This window comes from Phacochoerus africanus, chromosome 1 (assembly GCF_016906955.1).
Source record: "Phacochoerus africanus isolate WHEZ1 chromosome 1, ROS_Pafr_v1, whole genome shotgun sequence".
Taxonomy (NCBI): domain Eukaryota; kingdom Metazoa; phylum Chordata; class Mammalia; order Artiodactyla; family Suidae; genus Phacochoerus; species Phacochoerus africanus.
In genome coordinates, this window is record NC_062544.1 from 138,073,476 (window position 1) to 138,098,245 (window position 24,770).

Here is a 24,770-nt window from a genome sequence, read left to right on the forward strand (position 1 = left end):
GAAACAATACTGGTTGAGTAAATAAAAATTTTTCCTACTTATCCACACCAGTCCCTGCCAGTGAGATCTGTGACATCCTTCTCTTATCTAACTTTTCACCTTGGAAAGGAACATGGAAACAGGTTGATAAAGAATGTGAAGAAAGGGGAATAAATGAATAGGAAGAAGAGAAAGCCTGATGCCTATGCAACTTTGTAACATATTTATAAAATCAATGTAGCATCACAGGGGAAACTGTTTATGTTCAAACACTGAAGTGAGGAAAAAAGGAACCAAAATTCAGGACTGGCTGAACCTTGAAAGAGTAAACAGAAAATGTCAAGTGCTTCTCTCACAGAGGGAATCAACCAGTTTCCCCATTCATGAAAGAAAAAAAAAATTGTTGATTATGAGTCAGAAAAAATTTGTACTCATGTTTGTCATTTCTGTAAACTCTGTTATTTAATCTGTATATTGGGAGGAAGACAATAAAGCATAATGAATCAAGGGAATGCTATTTCATTTTCTCGTTTCATATTCAAGTTTGCTCTAGTGTAATTATGGTGTTTAGGAAGTTTAAACTGATGGAGCAAGAGAGAAATAAAGAGAATAAGTGTTCATCCACTCTAAGGAGCATTTCTTGCTAAGAAAGATCACATTGACAAATACAAGAAATGCATGAGAGGTTTTTATCAACCATTAATTTTACATTTATAAGAAATTTACATGGTGATCAATTGGAAAAATATATAAATCTACTTCTAAATAAATACATTTTAAACCAAAGTGAGGGAATCTTAGCAAAAATGTTTCACAGTTATAGGGAGACAGAGGCAAAACAAAAACACAAATACCTCAGTCCAATCTGTGAATAAAGAGCTGAAAAGAACCAGGAAATTATAAATGAGCAGATCTGCCCTTGGCTGTAGGCAAGATCTCTGAGACAGTAATAAGGAATGAGGTTACCAAACATCCAGAGAGAGATGAGCTGATAAAGCTTAATCACGCTAGTTTCACAAAGGGCAAATCTTTTCTGACAAATTTGGTGGCATTTTTGCATGGCACAGAGGGCAAGAAAAGTACGTGACTGGAATGAGAGATATAATTCAACGTGAAGAAGTAAAAAGGCATAGATGACATATATGGAATGAGATACTGTTTTAACTTTCCAAAGGGGGCCACGTGGGTGACATTTAACCCCAAATCCACTGATTCCATTAAGATAGGCTGGCAAGAAGTACAAGCAGAACTGACAGATTAGCATGCTTTGTTGTGACACTGTGTTACAAATAATATACATTTGGGGTACCAGGTCTGCCATCCACAGATTTTGAGAGTCCTTTCCTCAGTTATTTATTTTTCTTTTTTCCAAATGTTCTTTCTCTTCTCAGCTTGTTATTGGTATATATGTGGAATCAATGCTATTTCAGGCAGACACAATCTTATTTCAGAGAGCAGCCAATAGGGCCACTTTAATATCTCAATGATAATAATAGGTTTCAAGGGGTTTTCTAACATCTTCACTTGGGGACATTTTAGGAAAGTGCTTTTAGGTGCTTTGTGTACTTGACAGCACGCTGTTACTTTTCAAAGGTTAATGCTGAAATGTTCTAAATTGGGCAAGTAATAGGGTCAAAGACTCAGAAGTTCAAAAGAGAGAATCTGAGTTTGCTTCTCAGTTGGCCTCTCAGTCTACAAATAGGCTTCTCCCTTTCCACCTAAAAATAGAAATAATCAAAACTGAAACATACACATACAGGTCCTGCTGTTACTGCTGTTCATCTCTCTTTTTCTCTTTGCCCTCTGATTTCTTTGTAGAGTACCACATACACAATGCCATAGTTTTCTTTCAGATTTGAATTTATTTTAAAGTTGGCCTTTGTGTCTCAATTCTTAAGAAACAAGACTTCCTGATGACGAACACTAGTGCTTTGTTGTGGTTCTTGTTTTTCATTAAGACTCTCTAACATGTGATGATCTTAACTACATCCTTTGTTAAAAACTCATTTCTTGGCCTCCTATAAAATGGGTGTGATGAGCAGAATAATAGCTCCTAAGATGTCCGTGTCCTAATTCCTGAATCTTGTAAACATGTTAGATTACATGGTAAAAGGTAATTGAGACAACGGATAGAATTAAGGTTGCAGAGAGAATTAAGATTGATCTTAATAGCTAAACCCAGTGTAATCATAAGAATCCTTAGAAGTAGAAGAGAGACAGAAGAGAATCAAGGCAATGTAACTATGGAAGACCAGCCAGATGTCAGAAAGATTCCATGCATTGTTGTTGACTTTGAAGACAGAGAAAGGGGTCCACAAACCAAGGAATAACAGACAGCTTGAAGAAGCCAGAAAGGCAAGGAAAAGGCCTACGTTCTAGAGTCATGAGAAGGTGATGCAGCTTTACCAACACCTTGATTTTAGTTCAGTGAGACCCATTTTAGAATTCTGACCTACAGAACTATAAGATAATAAATATGTGTAGGTTTGTGCCACTAAATTTCAGGTAATTTGTTATGGTAGCAATAGAAAGCTCACATATATTGTGTGGTTCTGGCATAGGCTGGCAGTTTCAGAGCTGCAGGTGCAACTCTCCTACTAGCCTGGGAACCTCCATATGCCACAAGCGCAACACTTCAATGTTTTCTAACTTTTACACATTAAGTTCAAAAGTCAGTCATATCACTGAAAGTCCTTCAAAGCTTTTGTAAATCTATCATTCCATCCTTATACTTCATTACTCTCCTCCTTTCCAGACAGACTAGTTACATTTTTTGAGTGATGGGTATTTTCTTATCTTTATTCAAGATATTCTTCTTAGAGTTTCTTTACTATACCCTTTTCTTTCAAAAGTTTCTGTCTCATTCTTTTACACATAGCTCAAAAATTGCATCTTTTGTCACTTGTCTATAACCTCTAGGTAGAATTAATTATTTCCATCTCTGAACTTCCTTAAAATTATGCTTGTGCTTTTGGTATAACACTGCAATTATTTAACTCTTTTTGACAGCTTCCTTTCCAGAGTATATGACATAGTGACTTAGCATATAGGTTCTGGAGTCAAATTGCCATGTTTCAAAATTGGATTCCAACACTCTATACCTGTTTGTTATTGATCAAGTTATTTAAGCTCCCCAAACTTCAATTTCTTCACCCTCAAAACAGGACTATTAGAATATATGTGACAGAGTTTATATAAGGATAAAATAAGATAATTCCTGTACAAGCTGAACTTTGTCCCTGATTTTTACTACATGCCAAAATTGCTTTTAATTATAAGCTTCTTGAGTCCAATTCATTTATTTATTTTTGTATTGCCAGTATATAAAGAAGATTCAGCACATAATTAGAGCTAATAAAATGTGGTTGAATTTGCTTATGTTGCACTTCATCACTGGGTGCTTCCAATATCTAAATAAACAATAATGTAGCAGTTTGGCTTTAAACTGAAGAGATCAACACAATGTGAAATATGATAATGCACACTTATGATTTACTTTATGATCTGTGTGCCACTTGCAATATGTCATATACTTTGCAGACAGGTTTAATGCCTAACTTCTAAGTCAGTAGGTCACTATATATGCCTGAGTGGACTGAAATACTGCAGGGCTCTAATCTTACATTACATGTAAATCATTTAGTTCCTTCTAACTAGAAGTAACTTATATAAAAATAACCAGAAACAATCGCATTATGTTAAGAATAAACTCTCAATTAATAATTATCTTTTCAAATGTCTGTTGCATGAAAATATCAAGCATGGCCACTCAGCTAACTATTAAACTCCTCCTCTTCACACTTTTGATGTTTATTTGAATAAAGAGTCACTGATTACTCAGGTGTAACATAAATGCTAAAGTCAAAGTTTGGCTTGAATGTAATTAGTGTTTGAAGTTAACGCTATTTTGAACCTACACTATTTTGCCCATTCTATTGAGATTCAATTGGCAATATGTAAGTCATGGAGACATGACAGCATTGTGTAAGTTTAAGGTGCACAATGAAATGACTTGCTATATGTATATATTGTGAAGTGATTACCACATAAGTTTAGTTAATGCATCCATCACTTAATGTAGGTAACAATTTTTATGTATGTTACTTTTAAAGCTTTATCTCTTAGCAAATTTCTAATATACAATAAACTATTGTTAACTATAGTCACAATGCTGTACATTATATCCCCCAAACCTATTCATCTTATAACTGGACATTGTACCTTTGACGATCTTGACCTATTTTCCCACTCCCCACTCTTCCTCACCAACTGGCAACTACCAATCTGTTCTGTTTCTACAAATGCTTCTTCTCTAGATTCCACATATGAGATTATACAGTATTTGTTTTTCTCTGACTTACTTTACTTAACATAATGCCCTCAAGATAGCCATGATTTTTATAAATGCTGGTATTTCCTTCTTCTTTATTACTGCATAATATTCCATTTGTACTTGTGTATATTATGTGTGTGTATATACTTATACACATGAAATATTGTCTTTATTCATCCATTGATAGATATTTAGGTTGTTCCATGTCTTGGCTATTGTAAATAATGTTTGCAATAAACATAAGGACCTACATTTTTTAAACAATTTCAAATATATCTAAAAATGTATTGTCATCAAACGATTACTACAATGAAATTCTCTTTTCATTAAAACTTAAAGTGGAATGAGTCCAAAAGTCAGTCTCTACACTTCAGCCCTTACTACCAAGCCACATCAGTATATTCAACTATTTATTAGACAGCTAAACCTATGAGCACCAAGGAGTCATGAAAATCAACACCTGCAAATCAGAACTAAATTTTTTTTTAGCTACAAAACCACCAATATTCTCTATTCATCTATTAGAAAAAAATAAATCTCTGAACAATTTTGAATGTTTTTTCTTCCAATCATTCTCCCAAATTCAGTTAGTTGACAAATCACCTTATTTTTGCTTTCCATCCACATTCTCATCACCTTAGTTTAAGATATATCTCTCTGCTTAGACTATTACAGTAATCTCATACTATATTTTTGTCTTTTTTTTTTTTAGGGCCACACCCACAGCATATGGAGGTTCCCATGCTAGAAGTTGAATCTGAGCTGTAGCTGCCAGCCTACACCACAGCCACAGCAACACCAGATCCAAGCTGTGTCTGTGACCTATACCACAGTTCATGGCAACTCCAGATCTTTAACCCACTGAGTGAGGCCAGGGATCGAACCTGAGTCCTCATGGTTACTAGTGAGATTTGTTTCCACCAAGCCACGACAGGAATTCCTTTATACTATTTTTTAAGCTCTCCTTTATTCTCCAAGACTGCTAATGAAGCAGTTTCCTCTCTTTTTTTCCATTCAAACAATAAGTTTAGCATGTCTCCCCTGTATAAAACCTACCAAAAGTTAAGCATTAAGAGATAGTGGGATTTCAGTGCAGAAATCTATAGTCAGATATTTAAGACACAGGTTTGCCTATAATTATTAAGTAAGGCACTTAACTTCCCTGAAATTGCTTTTCCTCCCCTGTAAATTAGGTGGAAATTTCTTTGCTATATATATATTTTTTTCTCTATTTTAAAAATCTGTGACTTGCTTAAACGAATAAGGGAAATTGGTAAGAAAGAAAGAAAGAAAGAAAGAAAGAAAGAAAGAAAGAAAGAAAGAAAGAAAGAAAGAAAGAAAGAAAGAGAAAGAAAGAAATTTTCTTTTTATAGAACCTTAATTCTATATGTCCTGAGGAAGACATGACTGACTTTAGTCTAGGGTAGGTTCAACAGGCTAAAGAACCTGCCTTGGAAACTAAGGCAAAGTCTTAATATTAGAAAATCAAATAAATAAAGTAAGAGAGTAAGGCTGTTTTCGCCCTGAAGTATGCAGAACTCCAATGGATGTATCATGGGTATACAACCTTGGACTTGAATTCAAACTTTGATTTGAGTACCAACTCTAGAATATCACTATCAGTGTGACCTTGATCAAATCTTTTAACTTCTCTAAGCTTTAGTCAGGATCAGCTACATTGTTTGCAGGGTCTAGTACAAAATGGAAATGAGGGTTCCTTGTCCCCAAAACCAGGAAAGTTACTAAAAATAAAATTTTTCTTTCATGGTATCTCTCTTGATCTGGCATGGTGTTTTTTATTTGCTATTTAATGTCACTCACCCTTGAGCACAGGGATACATCTCAGGTAAAGTCCCCGAGGGACTCTTCCCACCACTTGGTGCAAACACGGCCCACCTGCTGCCACTGGCCACTGAGTTCCACCCCGCATCAGCTGTTTGACGAATATGTTGTGCCCTGGACAACATATTAGTCAAGCAGATAGACAACCTTCCCCCCAACTCATAGCAGATAGACAACCTTCAACGGCATTGCTTTCTCTCTGCCAGGACACACCAGTTACTACAACAGTAAAGGACAAGAGGCTCACCCCTAAGAAGCAGCCCACCACTGAATGTACTATGGTGCTGCCAGCCGGGGGCAGGCGTGGCCACTTCCATGCCCTGCTCTGAGACACAGCAGCACATTCACAGCAGGCCCTCTAGCTATGTGAGCTGTATTAGTCCTCACCTTGGAGCTGGGGCTGGCGGCACAGGTAGGCATAGAAGGAGCAGGGAGCCCAGGAGAGGTGTGAGACATTAAGAGGTGATCAGCAAAAAGCCAAAATCCTGTCCTGAGCTGGCAGGCTTACAGGTGGTAGAAAGGGGTACCACCCATTAGCAAGGCTCCAAGCACCCAGGACTCATCGGACTCATTGGACTTGACTTACAAAGCACAAATTCGGGGTAACAGTATTAAGAATTTTAAGATAGGACTACAGAGCATTAAACCAGAATTTCTAGGCCTTCTAAGAGTCTAGGTTTGTGTGGTCCTACTGGTTGTATACCCTAGTTTTACTTTCTTCTTTGGCAAAAAAAAGCAAATAAGCACAGAGATTTTTTCTTTTACTTTTTTTGTTTTTCCTGTTTTTAATGAATTGGAAAATATTTTTAAAAATTGATCTTCTGCAGTAGGGGGTTGCCTGGGTGAGGAAATCTACTTCAAGGGATAGGACTGTACCACAAAGAGATATCCCAGGTACTTTCCACCTGGGTGTGACTTTGGAGATTTCAAGTCTACCACACTGTGAAGCCTGAAATTTGTCCAAGCCAAAACAATGAGATTCAAGTAAACCCACTAACAGTATGCCTTTTAGCTTTGTGTTCTTTTAGATATAGTTCTTCTCATGTGTTTAAGTCTGCCCCTAATAACTTCTCCTGAAAACAAACTGTTGCATGCCCAGGTTCTCTGCACTTTTATAGTTCTGGAGAGGAGAAAAGCAGCAGAACACTGGTCATTCTCTACTGTTTATTTGAATCTGTCTTTCCAAAGATCTGTCCACTGCAAAAAAAGCAGAAACTGTATAGTTAGTTGATGGTTCATGGAACCCTGAGACAGGTCTCACCACAAACTGGAACCAAGGATTAATCAATTTAGGGAATAAAGTCACTCTTCACTCATTTATTCTTTCTCTCCATCATTCTACTGTTTGCCTCCCTGTCTGTCTGTCTGTCTCAATCTTTGTCTCTGTATAGACCAGCATTCTCTTAAGTTTTCATGAATTTTATGGAAGATGGAGGCTCTAATATTCTTGAACAAACCCGTCTCTATTCAAGTAACAGTCAGAAAATACCATCTCTTCATATTATTTCCCAGTTCTCAGGAAAGAGAAACACAATAGCCCAGCATGCCCTGTTCACTTTTGGTCCAGTCATCTATGACTAGAAGAATGGGATAAAGTAAATAAAACATGAATTTAAAGACCTATTCCTAATAGTTAAGAGCTGATTCTCAATAAAGTTGTTCATAAACTGTTCAGAAATAACAAAATGTGACTGCCTTAATCAAAAGTTTTCTATACACAGGGAGTGACAATGAACTTTAGACTCTGGTAGTTTGATCCAGTATTGGAGTCAGACAGTAGCATTAGTTTTTTTTGTTTTTTGTTTTTTGTTTTTTTTTTTTCCTAACTCCATGGAAGATAAAAGAAGAAGAGAAATGGGACAGAGCCCTATATGAATTTTCAATAACATTGTTTAATTTGCTTTTAATTGCCATTTAAAGGTACTTATTTTTTAGTGTTCATCTTTTGCTAAGTTCTTGCATTACCTCCAAGTAAAATATTTTTTATAGAGTGGGTGATTTTATAGCAGTACATATTGTCAATACAATTATTATTAAAGCACTTAACTGCTCAAAATACCAATATTCTTCACAACCTCTAGTGCATTCTTAAAGTAAAAGTACTTGAAAGCATTTTTTTTAAAAAGCATTTTGATTTCATGTTTTTGACATATTGCGACACTTTCAGCTCTTCTTTTACGGAAAGCTCCTGTCCTTGATTTCTGACAGTGTAGGCAAAGCAACAAACTCCTGCTATTATTTAATCATTACATTACAGTATTAAAAAAACTAAGGATTTACTAGAAGAAACTAAACAATTAGTTGATAAAAGCCAGGCTTTTTACTACTATCAATTCAAGCTCTTAAAAATTTTATAAAAACAAATATAAATGAATAAAAATGATATCAACTGATGATAATTCACCAAGACCAAGCTTTTGTATCTTTTTAAATGAACCAAAGTTTGTTATAAAATGCCTGGTTCGGAGTTCCCATTGTGGTGCAGTGGTTAACGAATCCGACTAGGAACCATGAGGTTGCGGGTTCAATCCCTGCCCTTGCTCAGTGGGTTAAGGATCCGGCGTTGCCGTGAGCTGTGGTGTAGGTTGCAGACGCTGCTCGGATCCCGCGTTACTGTGGCTCTGGTGTAGGCCAGTGGCTAACAGCTCCGATTCGACCCCTAGCTGGGAACCTCCATATGCCGCAGGAGCGGCCCAAAGAAATAACAAAAAGACAAAAAAATAATAATAATAATAAAATAAAATAAAATAAAATGCCTGGTTCCATTAGTCTTAAGTTCTTCATCTACCAAATGGGAATGGAAACTTAAGTCTCACAAAAGTTGTCATAGGAATTTAATTTGTTACTTGGTGTATGTAAAAGTCCTAAGAAAACTACAAATTACTCTTCCAAATATAAAATAGTATTAAAGTCAAGTTATACTCCTAATACAGATTATAGGAAGACTGAATGGAGTTTTGCTTCGAATGAAGGAAAGGGAAGGTAAATTATTTAACATATGTTGTTTGCTTATTTTGTGCATGGCACAGTACTAGATACCTAACATACATTATTTCAGCCAAGTTTTCTATCTGGGGGGAGGAAGGGTTTGAAATTATTTAAGTTATAAAGATCTACAAAAAGAAAAAAAACAGAAAAAATTCATATTTCACCATCAAAAATTAGATGACCATCTCAATATATTTGCTTCCAATCTACTTCCCTCATTAAAAATTGATTTTTTTCTTTAACATAATTGCATATTTATTTTAAACATTCAAATTATAAATAAACAAAATGAAAAATCTCATCTCTAATAAAACTTTTCTTGAAATAAAAATTATTAAAATTTGGTAAATCACAGCTCTCTTTCTATGTACCTAAATACAAAGAAAGTAGATTAATGTGTAGACAGATAAATACATAGAAATTGAAAATACTGTTATAAAAATGGGATCATATTATAGATACTACTTTTAACATCAGGATTAATTTTCCTCAGCTTAACAAAATTAAAAATAAAACGAAGTAAAAATGAAGAGAATTTTGAACATTCAAAAAGTGATTTGAGACAACAAAGATATGTCTTTTTTTTCCCTAAAAATTTCCTCCAATGGCAAAAGATGCTCTGAATAATACTAAAAGGTCAAAGTAATTACGTTTTTTAAAATTATAAATGTATATATATATACATATATATTATCTATTGAATTTTTGCTATGAAATAAGAAGATATTAGCATTCACACATTTCAAATGATTTTTCTTTTACCACCCCTCATTTTTCTATTTACATTGTTATTTTTATATTATCCAAAAGCATGGTATTCATTCTGTTCCATAACGAAAACCAACATGTTTCTTACACGGCAGTTTTATATTCACATGTATTCAAAGTGCATCCTATTCTTCCCTCATTCCTGTGATCTGTATATTAGTTTTTTCAATCAGATGAATTTCATTGTTCAGTCATTTATTTAGGAGTAGTTACATATGTTTTTATTTGTTTTTGTTTTGCTTTTTAGGGCCGCACCTACGGCATATGGAGGTTCCCAGGCTAGGGGTCAAATTGGAGCTATAGCTGCTGGCCTACATCACAACCACAGCCATGCAGAATCAAATCAGTGACTGTGACTTACACCACAGCTCATGGCAACACCAGATTCTTCACCCACTGAGCGAGGCCAGGGATAGAACCCACAACCCCATGGTTCCTAGTTGGATTCATTTCTGCAGCACCAGGAGAGAAACTCCTTTTATTTGTTTTTTGATGTTAAAGAATGTTGAATGCCATCAGATTTGAAAGATAAATCAGTGGATGGTAGCAGTCATGTCACCCTTTTATTCAGAATACTGTAGACTTTCCCTCACTGCTTTCTGAATGCTAATGCTACTGTTATAAAAATCCAAAGTTAATCTGATTTTGTCTTTCACTCCTTAAAGTACATTTCTCTTTCAACCTAATCTTCTTGAAAGTCTTTAAATATTAAGATCAGTCACTTAATTAACATATACTTTGGTATTAAGTGATCTCTCACCAATGTCTCTGGAATGTGGTGTATTCTTTCAATTCATAATTTTCTTGATGATATCTTTCAACACATTTGACTGTCTATCTCAGTGACATTAAGATTTTTATTTGGATCATCTTTATCTCTTTCTCATCTGTTACTTGCTCCTGAATTTTTTTATTTGTGCTTTTTCAACTTCATTGATTATAATTATCTCTAATCTTTTCTTTACATCAGTAATTTGCCTATTAGTAGGTGTCTTTTATTTCTTGCACATTTTAGTTAATTTATTAGTTCTTTAATAATGTTCTTTTGGTTGCAATTTTTAAGTCACATCCTAATTTATCTGATTCTATAGTTATCTTACCACTTTTTGTTTTCTTTTTTTAATCAGCAGAGTGAAACAAATTTGAGAAATTTTGTAGGGGTCCTTGAGTTATATTTGCTTTTAGATTGAATATTGTCTATCTTTGGCATGCTATATTTTTCACTTTTATTGTTACAATATATTTTCATACTTACTATTCCATTTCTTTTTACTTGCTTATATCTGAGGAACTTTGTACAGGCAATTCATTTATTCTTTAGAGAGAGGGGTTTTTTAACTTTCTTCTCATCATATCAGGGACCTGTTTGTTTTTTTTTCGGCTAAGTTCCATTTTGGAGGCTGAATAGCCATATTACATGAGTATCCACATTTTGTAGCCTGAGGGAATAGTGGGGTTGTGGGAAGTTGTGTATTTATTAGAGTATCTGGGTGCTTATCTCTATTTTAAATGTTTTTGAATGACTGATAGTAAGATTATTGGTAGAAGAGTCATAGATATATATCATTGGGAGATGCATCCTTTTTTACTTGGGTTTTAGAGATTTTACAAAGTGAGTACATAGGCATGAAGCTATTTGCTTGTGAAATAGAGTCAGCTTTACTATTCACACTTCTCTGCTTCATTCTTTTTTCCTCAGAGACTTATTCACTCATATTCAGTCAGAAGAAGGGGAAAAAAAAATGAGAGTAAAATGCATTATTGGTATATCTACAAATCTGTTATCTCCAAATTGGAAGTTGTTATAAGAATTCTCAGAATTTTGTCATTCACAAAAAATATCTCACTGGGGTTGGGGATGAGATTAAGGAACCAAGAACCCCTTTGCCTCTCTGAACCTATACAAATTCTTCTTACTCTACAAATGTTTTTTGTTGTTGTTGTTGCTTTGTTTTGTTCTTTGTTTGGATTATTTTTAAGTCAATGTTATTGGGATTTTTTTCCCTTTTCTTTTTCAGACATTGTTAATTTCTATTTGTCAGCGCAGAGTGGGAATAAAGCTGGGAGAAGATTTCAAAATCTGTACAGAGTAAGGAGGACCTTGACAAAGGGGAAACAGGTGGAGGCAGTAATTATAAATTAGTTACATACAAGGAGATTGAACAAATGCATAAATACATTGAGGAAAGTGGAAACCAAGGTTCTCAGAGACTGAATAGGGACAGAAAAAAACCTAGAATAAACTGACTATAAATCACCACAGATGGACAGAGGTATGGAATATGAATACATGCATATATACTTATGTAAATATATAACATGTATAAGTATATGCATATGGATACTTACATGTCTTCATATATATTTACATATATATATATATACATATAATACATAAAACCTACACACATACACATATACACAGAGAGGCAAAGAATGAAAGGTCCTCAGAGCAAGAACACCTCAATAACAATGAGTACATTCACATCCAGATAATGGTTTCTAAATACCATTCTCCAACAAAAGGAATGAGCCTTTCTTAGGAAAAAACAAACAAACAAACAAATAAATAACTATTTCCATGGCTGGAATGGAAGAAATACAAAATGATTCGGGAATACTTTCTTGTGCCAAAAAGTAAAGAAAAGTATGAAGAATGATAGGCATGTGTCAAAAAAACAAAGAACCTGAATGGTCTCCTACTGGCCACATCAGTGACAATTCTGCCATCAAAATAAATAGCAATGGATTATAACTTGTTTAATAAAATAAGAAACCATGGATTCACACTGATAGAGTAGACCATACTGATAGAAAGAGATAAATAAAATTTTAAATATTCAATAAGGAACAGTACATTTACATTGTCAGAGTCTAATCACAAAATGCTTATTAATTATGAAGGAAAAAAGTAATTTTATAGTGGAGAAGTCTGGCAGGGAACACCTTAACCAAGAGATCAAAGTTGCCTTTAGCAGGAATGGGAAAAATAAAAGTCCTACACCACCTGATAGGATGCAATCTGAAGTACAAAGCATCCCTAAGTTTAATCATAATGAAACAACAGTGATGTACCCAGTGGGGGAGGGGAAAGGGGGAAACAAGAGGGCCAGACAATGTGATTAGCATCCTTTGGCTGGAGAGGAGTAGTCTTTCTCATCCTGATAATTAATATATATATATATATATATATTCTGTGGTGCCCTCTGAAGTGATTGGGGCCACAAGTGGTGCCTGTTCACGGACCTCTGGTGGTGGTGGGCCATGACCACCTCTGGAATCAGAGATAACTGTGGTGGTTTCCCCCTACCACCTGTAGACCATGCAAGAAGCACCCCATCCTGCTTAATCCCATGCAGGAGGTGCTACCCAGGCTGCTCCTAGTTGCAGGGTCCTGGTAAGTAACAGTGATCAGGCACGTATGGGCATTGCCCGAAGCATTTGGCAGTGGCAGCAGCAGGGTGGGTGTGTTCCAAGGGGAGTGAAAGAAACAGCAGGTTGTGCTCAGTTGCAGTGCCTCCTTTTTGCAACCTCTGAGATGACTGGGGCTGTAGGTGGAGTCTGTTCAAAGAGCCTGCTGGTGGCAGGCCATGCCCCTGCTTTGGTTTCTGAGATGACTGCTGTGGTTTGTCACTGCCATTGTGGTTTGATTACACAAGAGGTGCTGCATCACGCTTAGCCCCCCACTGCCCTCAGCCCACATAAGAGGCACCCAGTACCCCATAGCCCGAGCAAGTGACCTCTTGTCACCTGTAGCCTGCACCAGTGGTGCTCTTCCCTCTGAAACCTGGGGAGTGCTCAGGTAAAGAGAATCTTATGGAGGTCTACTCCCCCATTTCACTCTCCCCAACAATGGTGCCTTGCTTCTCTTGTGCACCCAGACCTCCTCCTGGGTTCCCTCGCCTGTGACATTCTGGTCACCAGCTGGTGGCACACCACTCACTAGCCCTTCAGGCTGTCTCCACACAGCCAACCCTAGTCCTCTCCCTGAAACTGACCTCTGAAGCATGAGTCTCAAAGACCAGCCCCCGCTTGAGCATCTCAGGCTGTGGTGTCCAGGCTGGTGGTGCAGATAATCTGTGTGACTCTCATTCTGCTTTGCCCTCCTCATTCCAGCTGCTGTGTTTTTCATGGCGACTTTGAGGTCCCTCCATCTTGGCTGAACTCCCCATCGGTTAGGTGTCTTCCCAGGGTATGGATTCCTTTCCTCTTTAACAGCTCCCTCTCAGGAGTGCTAGTCCCTTCCTGATTACATTTCTGTCTCTCTCTTTTTTTCTTTTGTTCTATCCAGTTATGTAGAGGACTTCTTGCCCCTTTAGGAGGTTTAAGTTCTTCTGCCAGCATTCAGTAGATGTTCTGTGCAAATTGTTCTACATGTAAATGTGATTTTTTGATGAGTTTGTGGGAGAAGGTGAGTGCAACCTGTTACTCCTCTACCATCTTGATTCGCTCTCCAAATAAATATATGTTTTTTATCAGGATGAAAAAGACTACTACCCTCCAGCCAGAGGACACTAATCACATTGTATGGCCTTCTTGTTGTTGCTTTCACTCCCCTGGGAACTCACATACCCTGCCACTGCCAAATGTTCCAGGCAATGTCTAAATCCACCTGAGGCTCATTACCATTTCCTAGGTTCCTGCAACTAGGAGTAGCCTGTGCCACCTTCCTACAAATCCTTGCTACTGTCAAGAGCCCAGCAACCAGGCACTGATTACTAGTACTGCCCATTGCCTCCTTCTCCCTGGAAACATAATAAGCACTCTATCAAGGTGATAATAGCTCACACTGAAGAAAGAGACAGCAAATATCCAAATTCCCATGCCAAAAATAAGTAGTAGCCCCCTACAAAATACAAAGGGGCACTCTTGCATAGAAATAGCCCCCCCAAGACTCCAGTAGTTGGTTTCCCTAAACTCAAAGAAAAAGAAAAATATAAGTGAAATGAAGAAGCTCAGAAACATTCCCAGTTAAAAGGAGAATTCACCTGAAGCATTGAACAATGAAACAGACCTCTGCAGTATAATAGACACTGAGCTCAAAAGGGAGAGAGTGAAAATACCAAAGGAATTAAGAGTGAATATGAAGGAATTGAGCTGATATAAATAGTAATGCAGATTACTTTAGAAAGGAAGGAGAAAATATAAGGAGGAGCCAAGAAAAATTAGAAAATTCATTTGCAGAGACACAAACTGAGTTAAAGGCACTGAAGAGCATAATGAATAATGCAGAGGAAGGAATTAGTGACTTGGAAGATAGAATAATGGAAGTCACCCAATCAGGACAGCAGACAGAAAACCAAATGAAAAAACATGAAAGCAATATAAGAGATCTACAGGATAATATAAAGTGGGCCAATCTATGCATAGTAGGAATTTCAGAAGGAGAAGAAAAAAAAAGGGAACTGAAACTATATTTGAAGAAATTATGTCTGAAAACTTTCCAAATCTAAGAGAAACATATATCAAGATACTGGAAGCAGAGAAGGCCCCAAACAAGTTGAATCCAAACAGGCCCACACCAAGACATATTATAATAAAAATGGCAGAAGTTAAAGATAAAGAGAGGGTTCTAAAGGCAGCAAGAGAAACACAAAGTGTTATTTATAAGGGAACCCTCATAAGGCTATCAGCTGATTTCTCTACAGAAACACTACAGGTCAGAAGACAGTGGCAAGATAGATTCAAAGTTTTAAATGACAAAAATGTGCAAACTAGAATACTCTACCCAGCAAGAATATCATTTAAAATAGAAGGAGAAATAAAGAATTTTTCCAACAAATAAAAACTAAAAGCATACAACAATACTAAACCCATTTTAATAGAAATACTGAAAGGGCTACTATAATAAAAAATAAGTAAGAAGAAATAGGATGGAGGAATCCACAATTGGAAAGCAATCACTTAAATAAGGCAATATGTAGATCTAAAAAGGGATAAAAATCCTATTGTAAAAGTGATGATAAACACAAGGAACAGCAAAAGGACAAACATGAAGATGTTAAGAAAGGACTTCAAAATCATAGAATGTGGGGAAGGAATATAAGAAAATCTAGACTCTTTTTTTTAGAAAGTGTTTGAGCATATATGACTATCAGGCTAAAGCAAGCAGATATAGGAAGGTTTAACATACTTGAAAAACAGGGCTACTACAAATAAAAACAAAACATTACATTAACAAAAAAACTTAAAAAGAAAAGTACAAAAGCATAAAAAAAAGGAAATCACCCAACCAAAAAAGAAAGTAACAAAGGAGAAACATAGAATCAACTGGAAAACAAGGTTTAAAATGGCAATAAATACAAATTTATCAATAATCACCTTAAATGCCAATGGACTGAATGCTCCAATCAAAAACACAGAGTGGCAGATGGGCTAAAAAAGCAAGAGCCTACAATCTGCTGTCTACAAGAGACTCACCTTAGGGGAAAGGACACACATACACTGAAAGTGAGGGGATGGGAAAAGATATTTCATGCCAATGGAAAAGCTGATTTCTTTACAGAAACACTACAGGCCAGAAGAGTGTGGCAAGACAGATTCGAAATTCAAAAAGGGAAAAATTTGTAGCCTGGTATACTTTGCCCAGCAAGAATATCATTTAAACTAGAAGGAGAAATAAGGAATTTCTCCAACAAACAAATGCTAAAAGAGTACAGCAATACTAAACCCATTCTAAAAGAAATACTGAAAGAGCTTCTTTAAATAAAATAGAAGTAAGAAATCGGATGGAGGAAATCACTTTCTAGAGACTTACAGCCTGTTAAAACAGAACCATGAAGAAATAGATCAACTGAACAGACTATTCACTAGAAATGAAATTGAATATGTCATAAAAACACTCCCTACAAACAAAAGTCCAAGACCAGATGACTTCACAAGTGAATTCTACCAAATATACAAAGTGGAACTTATACCCATCATCCTTAAACTTTTCCAAAAGGTTGAGAAAGAAGGAACACTCCCAAAGACATTTGATGAAGCCACCATCACCCTAATACCAAAATCAAAGATACTACCAAAAAATGAAAATTATAGGCCAATAACTTTGATGAATATAGATGCAAAAATTCTCAAGAAAATTTTAGCCAACCAAATCCAACATATAAAAAAGGATCATACAACACAACCAACTGTGATTCATCCAAAATTCACAAGGATGGTTCAACATATGCAAATCAATCAACATCATAAATCACATTAAAAAAAGAAAATTCAAAAACCATCACCTCAATAGATCCAGAAAAAGCATCTGACAAAGTCCAATATCCATTCATGATAAAAATTCTTACCAAAGTGAATACAGAGAAAACATACCTGAACATAATCACAGCCATTTATGACAAACCCATAGCAAATATAATATTCAATGGGGAAAAGCTGAAAGGCTTCCCACTAAAATCTAGAAAAAGACAAAGATGTCCACTCTTACCACTTCTATTCAACATAGTATTGGAAATCCTAGCCACAGCAATCACACAAAGAAAAGAAATAAAAAGTATCCAAATTGGAAGAGAAGAGGTAAACTTGTCACTCTAGGTATATGACATAATACTATATATAGAAAACTCTGGCATTCCCATGTGGCTCAGTGTAATGAATCTAACTAGCATCCATGAGGATGAGGGTTTGATCCCTGGCCTTGCTCAGTGGGTCAAGGATCTGGTATTGCTGTGAGCTGTGGTGTAGGACATAGATGGGCCTTGGAACCTGAGTTGCTGTGTCTATGGTATAGGCCAGCAGCTACAGCTCTGATTGGACCCCTGGTCTGGGAACCTCCATTTGATGTGGCATGGCCCTAAAAAAGAAAAGATAAAAGAAAAAAGAAAAAGAAAATCCTAAGGACTCCACACAAGAACTACTCAAATTGATCAAAAGATTCAGCAAAGTAGCAGGATAGAATAGTAGCATTCAGAAATCAGTTGCATTTCTTTATACCAAAAATGAAGAATTAGAAAAGGAATATAAGAACACAATATCTTTTAAAATCCCCAAAAATTAAATATCTAGGAATAAATTTACCAAGGAGGTGAAATACTTATAACTGAAAACTATAAAACATTAATTAAGGAAATTAAAGAGGATTCAAAGAAATAGAAAGATATCCATGCTCCTGAGTTGGAAGAATTAATATCATAAAAAATGGCCACACTACCCAAAGCAATCTACATATTTAATGAAATCCCTATTAAATTACCCATGACATTTTTCACAGACTGCAACAAACAATTCAAAAATTTACATGGGGAGTTCCCATTGTGGTGCAGTGGTTAATGAATCCGACTAGGAACCATGAGGTTGCAAGTTTGATCCCTGCCCTTGCTCAGTGGGTTAAGGACGCGGCATTGCCATGAGCTGTGGTGTAGGTTGCAGATGCGGCTTGGATCCTGCATTGCCGTGGCTCTGGTGTAGGCCAGTGGCTACAGCTCTGATTGGAGCCCTAGCCTGGGAACCTCCATCTGCCACAGGAGCGGCCCTAGAAAAGGTAAAAAGACAAAAAAAAAAGTACATGGAACATAAAAGACCCAGAATTGCCAGAGCAATCCTTAGGAACAAAAATCAAGGAGGAAGCATAACTCTCCCAGACTTAAGGCAATATTACAAAGCTACAGTCATCAAAACAGTGTGGTACTGGTGCCAAAACAGACATACAGTCCAATGGAAAAGAATAAATAACCCAAAATAAGCCCAGACACCTATGGTCAATTAATCTTTGACAAAGGAGGCAAGAATATAAAATGGAAAAAGATAGTCTTTTCAGCAAGTGATGTTGGGAAACTGGACAGCCACATGTAAATCAGTGAAACTGGAACACACCATCACACCATGCACAAAAATAAACTCAAAATGGCTTAAGGACTTGAACATAAGAAAGACACCATCGAACACCTATAAGAGAACATAAGCAAAACCTTCTCTGACATCAACCTTACCAATGTTTTCTTAGATCAGTCTCCCAAGGCAGCAGAAATAAAAGCAAAAATAAACCAATGCAACCTAATGAAATTTACAAGCTTTTCCACAGCAAAGGAAACCATAAGAAAACAAGAAGACAATGTACAGAATGGAGAAAATAGTTTCAAACAATGGAACTGACAAGTTCTTAATCTCTAAAATATACAAACAGCTTATACAACTGAACAGCAAAAAAACAAACAACCCAATTGAAAAATGAGCAAAAGACCTTAATAGACATTTCTCCAAAGAAGATAAACATATGGCCAACAAGCACATGAAAAAATGCGCAAGCTCACTAGTTAGAGAAATGCAAATCAAAGCTACTAAGAGGTACCACCTCACACCAGTCAGAATGGCCATCATTAACAAGTCAGCAAGTATCAAATGCTAGAAAGAGTGTGGAGAAAAGGGAACCCTCCTACATTGTTTTGGGAAATGTAAATTGCTACAACCACTATGGAAAACAGTATGAAGGTACCTCAGAAAACTAAGTATAGAACTACCATACGACCTAGCAATTCCACTCTTGGGCATACATCCGGACAAAACTTTCCTTGAAAAAAATACATGCACCCATATGTTCACTGCAGCACTATTCACAATAGCCAAGACATGGAAACAATCTAAATGTCCATTGACAGATGAATGGATTAAGAAGATGTGGTATATATACACAATGGGATACTATTCAGCCATAAAAAAGAATGTAATAATGCCATTAGCAGCAACTTGGATGGAACTAGAGACTCTCATACTAAGTGAAGCAACTCAGAAAGAGAAAGAAAAATACTATATGATATCACGTGTATCTGGAATCTAATATCGACACAAATGAAACTTTCCACAGAAAAGAAACTCCTGGACTTGACTTGTGGATGCCAAGCGGGATGGGGAGGGGGAGGGAGTGGTATGGACTGGGAGTCCAGGTTTAAAAGATGCAAACTATTGCATTTGGTGTGGATAACCACTGAGATCCTGCATACAACACAGGGAACTATATCTAGTCATTTGTGATGGAAAACAATGGAGGATGAGGTGAGAAAAAGAATACTTATGTATGTATGACTGGGTTACTTTGCTGTACGGTAGAAATTTATAGAACATTGTAAACCACGTATAATGGAAAAAATAAAAAACATAAAAGGAGAAAAATAAAAGAAAAAAGTAATATAAAAAAATGAGCCAATTTCCACTGATTTTATTACTGTTTTTTAAAGTTTTTCTAGACCCTTTTATTACCTATACTCTCAGCATACAACTCCTACCATGACTCCTACCATGTTCTTGCTCAGAGAAGCCCCAATTGAGTGAAACTTTACCAAATTACTATTTTGTAACTTCTAATGGTTCCAAGGCAAGGAAACCAAAGAAATCCTGGGAAATTGTTCTGCATTGAATGAGACTAAAAAGATTTAACAATTAAATGTAATCTTTGGTTCTCTACTAGATCGTTTTGCTATAAAAGAATTTTATTAGAAATAAAAATAGTGAAATGGGAACTGAGGATTAAAGGCTAGTATTGAATCAATGTTAATTTATTTTTTCAGTCATTTGATTGTACCCTTTTTAAGAAATATTAATTTATTTGGAATGATGTGTCATCAGTTTGCAAAATTACTCCAAATGGTTTAGAAAAAATAATCTGTGTACCATTCATGAAACATTTCCCAAATGTTTGAGATTATTTCGAGATAAAATATTTTTAAAATATATATTTACTTAATATCTGATATAGACTTTCATTCAAAGCAAGATCAAGTTTTTTCATATTGTGTAACTCTTTCTTCTTCTAGGTGATGGCCATTTGAGCCGTCCTATTTTTACCCAGGAACCACAGGATGTTATTTTTCCTTTGGATTTGTCAAAATCTGAAATCATCCTGAATTGTGCTGCAAATGGTTACCCTTCGCCCAATTATAGGTAAAGTTCTACCTCAGAGTGCCATGCTGTTTTTCTTTTTTTTTTTCTTTTTCCTTTGTTTTGGGGGTAAAATATACATACAATAAAGTGATTTAATTTGAAATGTAAAACTCAAAGAATTTTTACACAGGTATACATCTGTGTGCCCAAAGTTCAAAAGATATAGACATTCCCAATCCCAAAGCATTTCCTCATGCTGCTTTCCAATCAATAATAACCACCCCTACTCCCAGGCAACCACTATAATGACTTATTGATTAGCTTGGCTTACAACAGTTATTCTTCAGATTCGTGTCATGCAGTGCCATGTTGTCGTGAGAACTGAAGAAGAAAAAGACAGATAAAGGAGGAAAAATAAAGAAGAGGAAAAGATCAGTTTCCCCAAACTGAAAGAGTGTAAAGCACAAGTTCATTTTGCACTCTCCTCCTCACAATTTGAGGTTACTGCCTCAGTTGACCCATATAAGGACTGTGAAAATGTTCCCTTAAAAAAAAAAAAATTAAGGCGGGAATTTTATCAGATTAATTTACAAAATTCCATTGACATGTCCCATCACACAAAAAGCACTGATTTTAGAAAAATATGTTGAAGATAGTTATGTACTGTTTAAAGCAGAAAAGGAAATTTTATTCTAGACAAGTAGAAATGGATGTATTTCTTTCTCACATATTACGTCTAGAATAAGGACGAAGCGTTTGTAATGTTTTTGTTCTTAGAATATTGCAGTAAAAGCAGAATCTGATCCACATTGTGGGTGGAATTCACAGACAAAAATATATACATGTATATATTATGCTTGTGTAAATCACAAGGATATTTTGTTGGTAAGAACTGCATATGCAGTGTGACTACAGAAAAAGCATAATAAATATTAAAATGAATACTGTGGCTTGGGATTTAAAAGTACTTTTTAAAAATCTTATTTTTTAGTAGTGAAAGTAATCGTTACACATAAAAAGCAATAATTTCAGTCCATTGGCTTTCCCTAATTTTTATGCTACATTGAAAATATCATATTTAGTGAGTCCTTATTGTTTTTTCTATTTTATATATAGTAGTGTTGCAACTTTACTTTAATAAAAATAGTTTTAAATGCCATATTTATATGTATAATTACTTTGATCTTAAAATTGTCTATACTAATTAAATGACTTAATTTTAAGCACAAAGTTAAAAACTCCCTTGTGTTTTGTCAAAATAACTTCAGAATTTCTTGACAACAAAAGAGCTGAAAACTATGTCTTCTCTTTACAATGTCTAAAGTTTTCCTGTCTTTAGGATCTTAGATCACACAGCTTACAAACTGGTTCATCTAATTCATGTTTGGTGGGGTTTTTTTCCTTAAATAATGATGTTTTATTTAACTTAACATTTAGTTAAAAATATAAAAATGTGATTAACATATTTTTCAGAATCACCTCATACTGTAAGTTGCAATTTTATTTTGAGAGCTAATTTGATTGATCATAAGTGTTGGTAGAGTCTGTTAGAAAAGGGGCAAAATGTATGAATCCCTATAAGGAACATCTGCTCACTGCAAATCATCAATTAATCAGTCAATACTCATATAAAAAGACCTATTGGCTTATATCATGCAGAAACATATAAAGCACTGCTTCTCACAACAATCTACTAATTTTATCTATGAAGGAATACACCGAGTGAAGAGATTGCAAACATCAATATTGAGAAATGGCTTCTGTTTCTGTTTATAAATTAGGAGGCTAAAGATAGTAATATAGCTCATTTCCAATCCCTATAGCCTGATTTAGCTCATTTCTAATATTATGGTATAAAATACTTATAAGCAAAAGGCTTTGAAAAGAGAGAGAAAAAAAATTTTGTAATGTGTAAATATCAGACTCAGACCCAATTTTCTTGGTAATAAAGCAAAGGGCAGAGGTGTTTCAGACAATGTATATCAGCAACAAAATGTAAAATACAGTTGTTAGTGGGTTTTTTATGTATTTATTTATTTATTTTGGCCATGCCCACAGCATGCAACAGTTCCTGGGCCAGGGATCAAACCAAAGCCACAACAGTGACAATGAGCCGCAGCAGTTCACTAAATCTTTAACTGCTAGGTGATCTGGGAGCACTGAAATTTAGTTTTAATATGACGCTTTCTAACTTAATTTTTTAAAAAACTTCATAATTGTATTCACCTTTGTGTGTGTGTGTGTGTGTGTGTGTGTATTCATGTGGGTGTATGTGTATGTAAGTGAAATATAAGGACGATCTTTATGATTCAGTCTAACATTGTTTGAGGCTATGTGGATATAGTGTAAAGTTGTACTAAAGAGTCCTTGACTTGGAGTTCCCATCGTGGTTCAGTGGTTAATGAAACCGCCTAGGAACCATGAGGTAGCGGGTTCGATCCCTGGCCTTGCTTAGTGGGTTAAGGATCCAGTGTTGCTGTGAGCTATGGTGTAGGTTGCAGATGCGGCTCAGATCCTGCGTTGCTGTGGCTCTGGCGTAGGCCGGCGGCTACAGCTCCAATTTGACCCCTAGCCTGGGAACCTCCATATGCCGCGGGAGCAGCCCTAAAAATGGCAAAAAGACAAAAAAAAAAAAGTCCTTGACTTAGAACAAAATGTTATCGTTTCTAGTCTCAGCTTTGTCATTCCATAGGTGACCTTGGAATAATCATTTCTTTCTCCTGGCGTTGGATTCTTTATTCACAAAGTAAGGGTATACTGGGTTTTAATATATATTTTATTTCTTTTACAAAACTCCCTTTAGCAAATGAAATCTCATGGGAGAAAACAAGCACTATTTAAAGCAGAACTTTGGAAACAGTTTAAAAGTAACTAAAGTCTAAAATTACTGCCAGTTGGAGTCAATACCCTCACAAACAGGATTTCAGTGAAAGCAAGAAGATACAGATGTTAGGCAAGTTGAAATGAAAGTTTTCCCATGGAAAGAACCACTCCTTATTCTTTTAAACATCAGGTAACACATGAGAATTAAAGTTTAGCCAGGAAGCTTTGTAAAGGGAAGGGAGATGGATTATCCCAAAATAGTACTTGGGTAGGATTGCTGATAACTAAAAAGTCTAGGATAATTGGAGAATGATTTGTTAGTTCCACCTCAGAATATATATTTGGGAAAATGAAGCAACACACACAAATTATTTTTATATAGGGTACATAAAAATGTCTTCAAACGTCATAGGGGATTTCTGACTCAGGTCTTCTTGAGCTGATCACCAGAGGAGGATCTTTTCTATAACTTAATCTCCTCTACTCTAGTCATAAAGACATGCTTAGGTCTGGAGAAGCTCTAGGCCCCTGAGTAAAATTCATAACAGTAGTCACTCTGCCCTTCTACTCTTTTCATTCGTTTCCTCACTTGATTTTTTAATGACCTCGTGAGACAGAGCAGGATATTTGTAGTGTTCAAGTTTTATAATTGTTAACTATGGACTTTTGGAGAAGACATATACACAGTAAAGGAATGTCAAAGCTAGGCCTTGGACTCTTTATGTGGGATCAATGGAGACACATTTAGTGCACATTATAATCACCCAGGGAAACTGTTAAAAATTTAGATTGTCAAGATTTTTTAGGGATGGGTATTCTATGTAATTCTAAAGCAAGGTTCAGATTTGAAAACACCTGCCCCCAACACACACAGATGCATTATCATAGGACAAAAAATAAATTTGGCTCTCAGACATATTCTTGAAATAGGGCTTAACTACTTAAGAGTAAAGGATGTTTCCCAATTGAAGCTCAAAATTTTAGTTCAAATTCATTGTTTCAGGAATTAATATGATGCTAATGCAGATGCCTAAAATAATCATCCGTAGCATATTTCCTAGTGTGCATCATGGGAAAATCCTCCCCAGGCATGCAGTCCTATCAGTAATGTGTGTATGACAATCACTTGAATTCGTTAATGCTATTTTTCCATTGATTTAAACATATTAATTAGGAGAAAGCCCACACCACAAGTTGAACCCCTGATCTATATGCACAG

At 35.8% G+C, this 24,770-nt stretch overlaps 1 protein-coding gene across 3 annotated transcripts in view; it reads left to right on the forward strand.

The window, feature by feature from the left end:
• Positions 1 to 24,770, forward strand: part of CNTN6 (contactin 6) — a 292,494-nt gene that overhangs the window by 100,807 nt on the left and 166,917 nt on the right. For 2 of the 3 annotated variants that reach the window (XM_047754541.1, XM_047754553.1), the window contains exons 3-4: positions 2,557 to 2,562; positions 20,662 to 20,788. In XM_047754541.1, coding sequence (XP_047610497.1) covers positions 2,557 to 2,562; positions 20,662 to 20,788 — 133 coding nt within the window. The remainder of the gene's footprint in view (positions 1 to 2,556; positions 2,563 to 20,661; positions 20,789 to 24,770) is intronic. The other variant, XM_047754561.1, reaches the window with a different exon arrangement.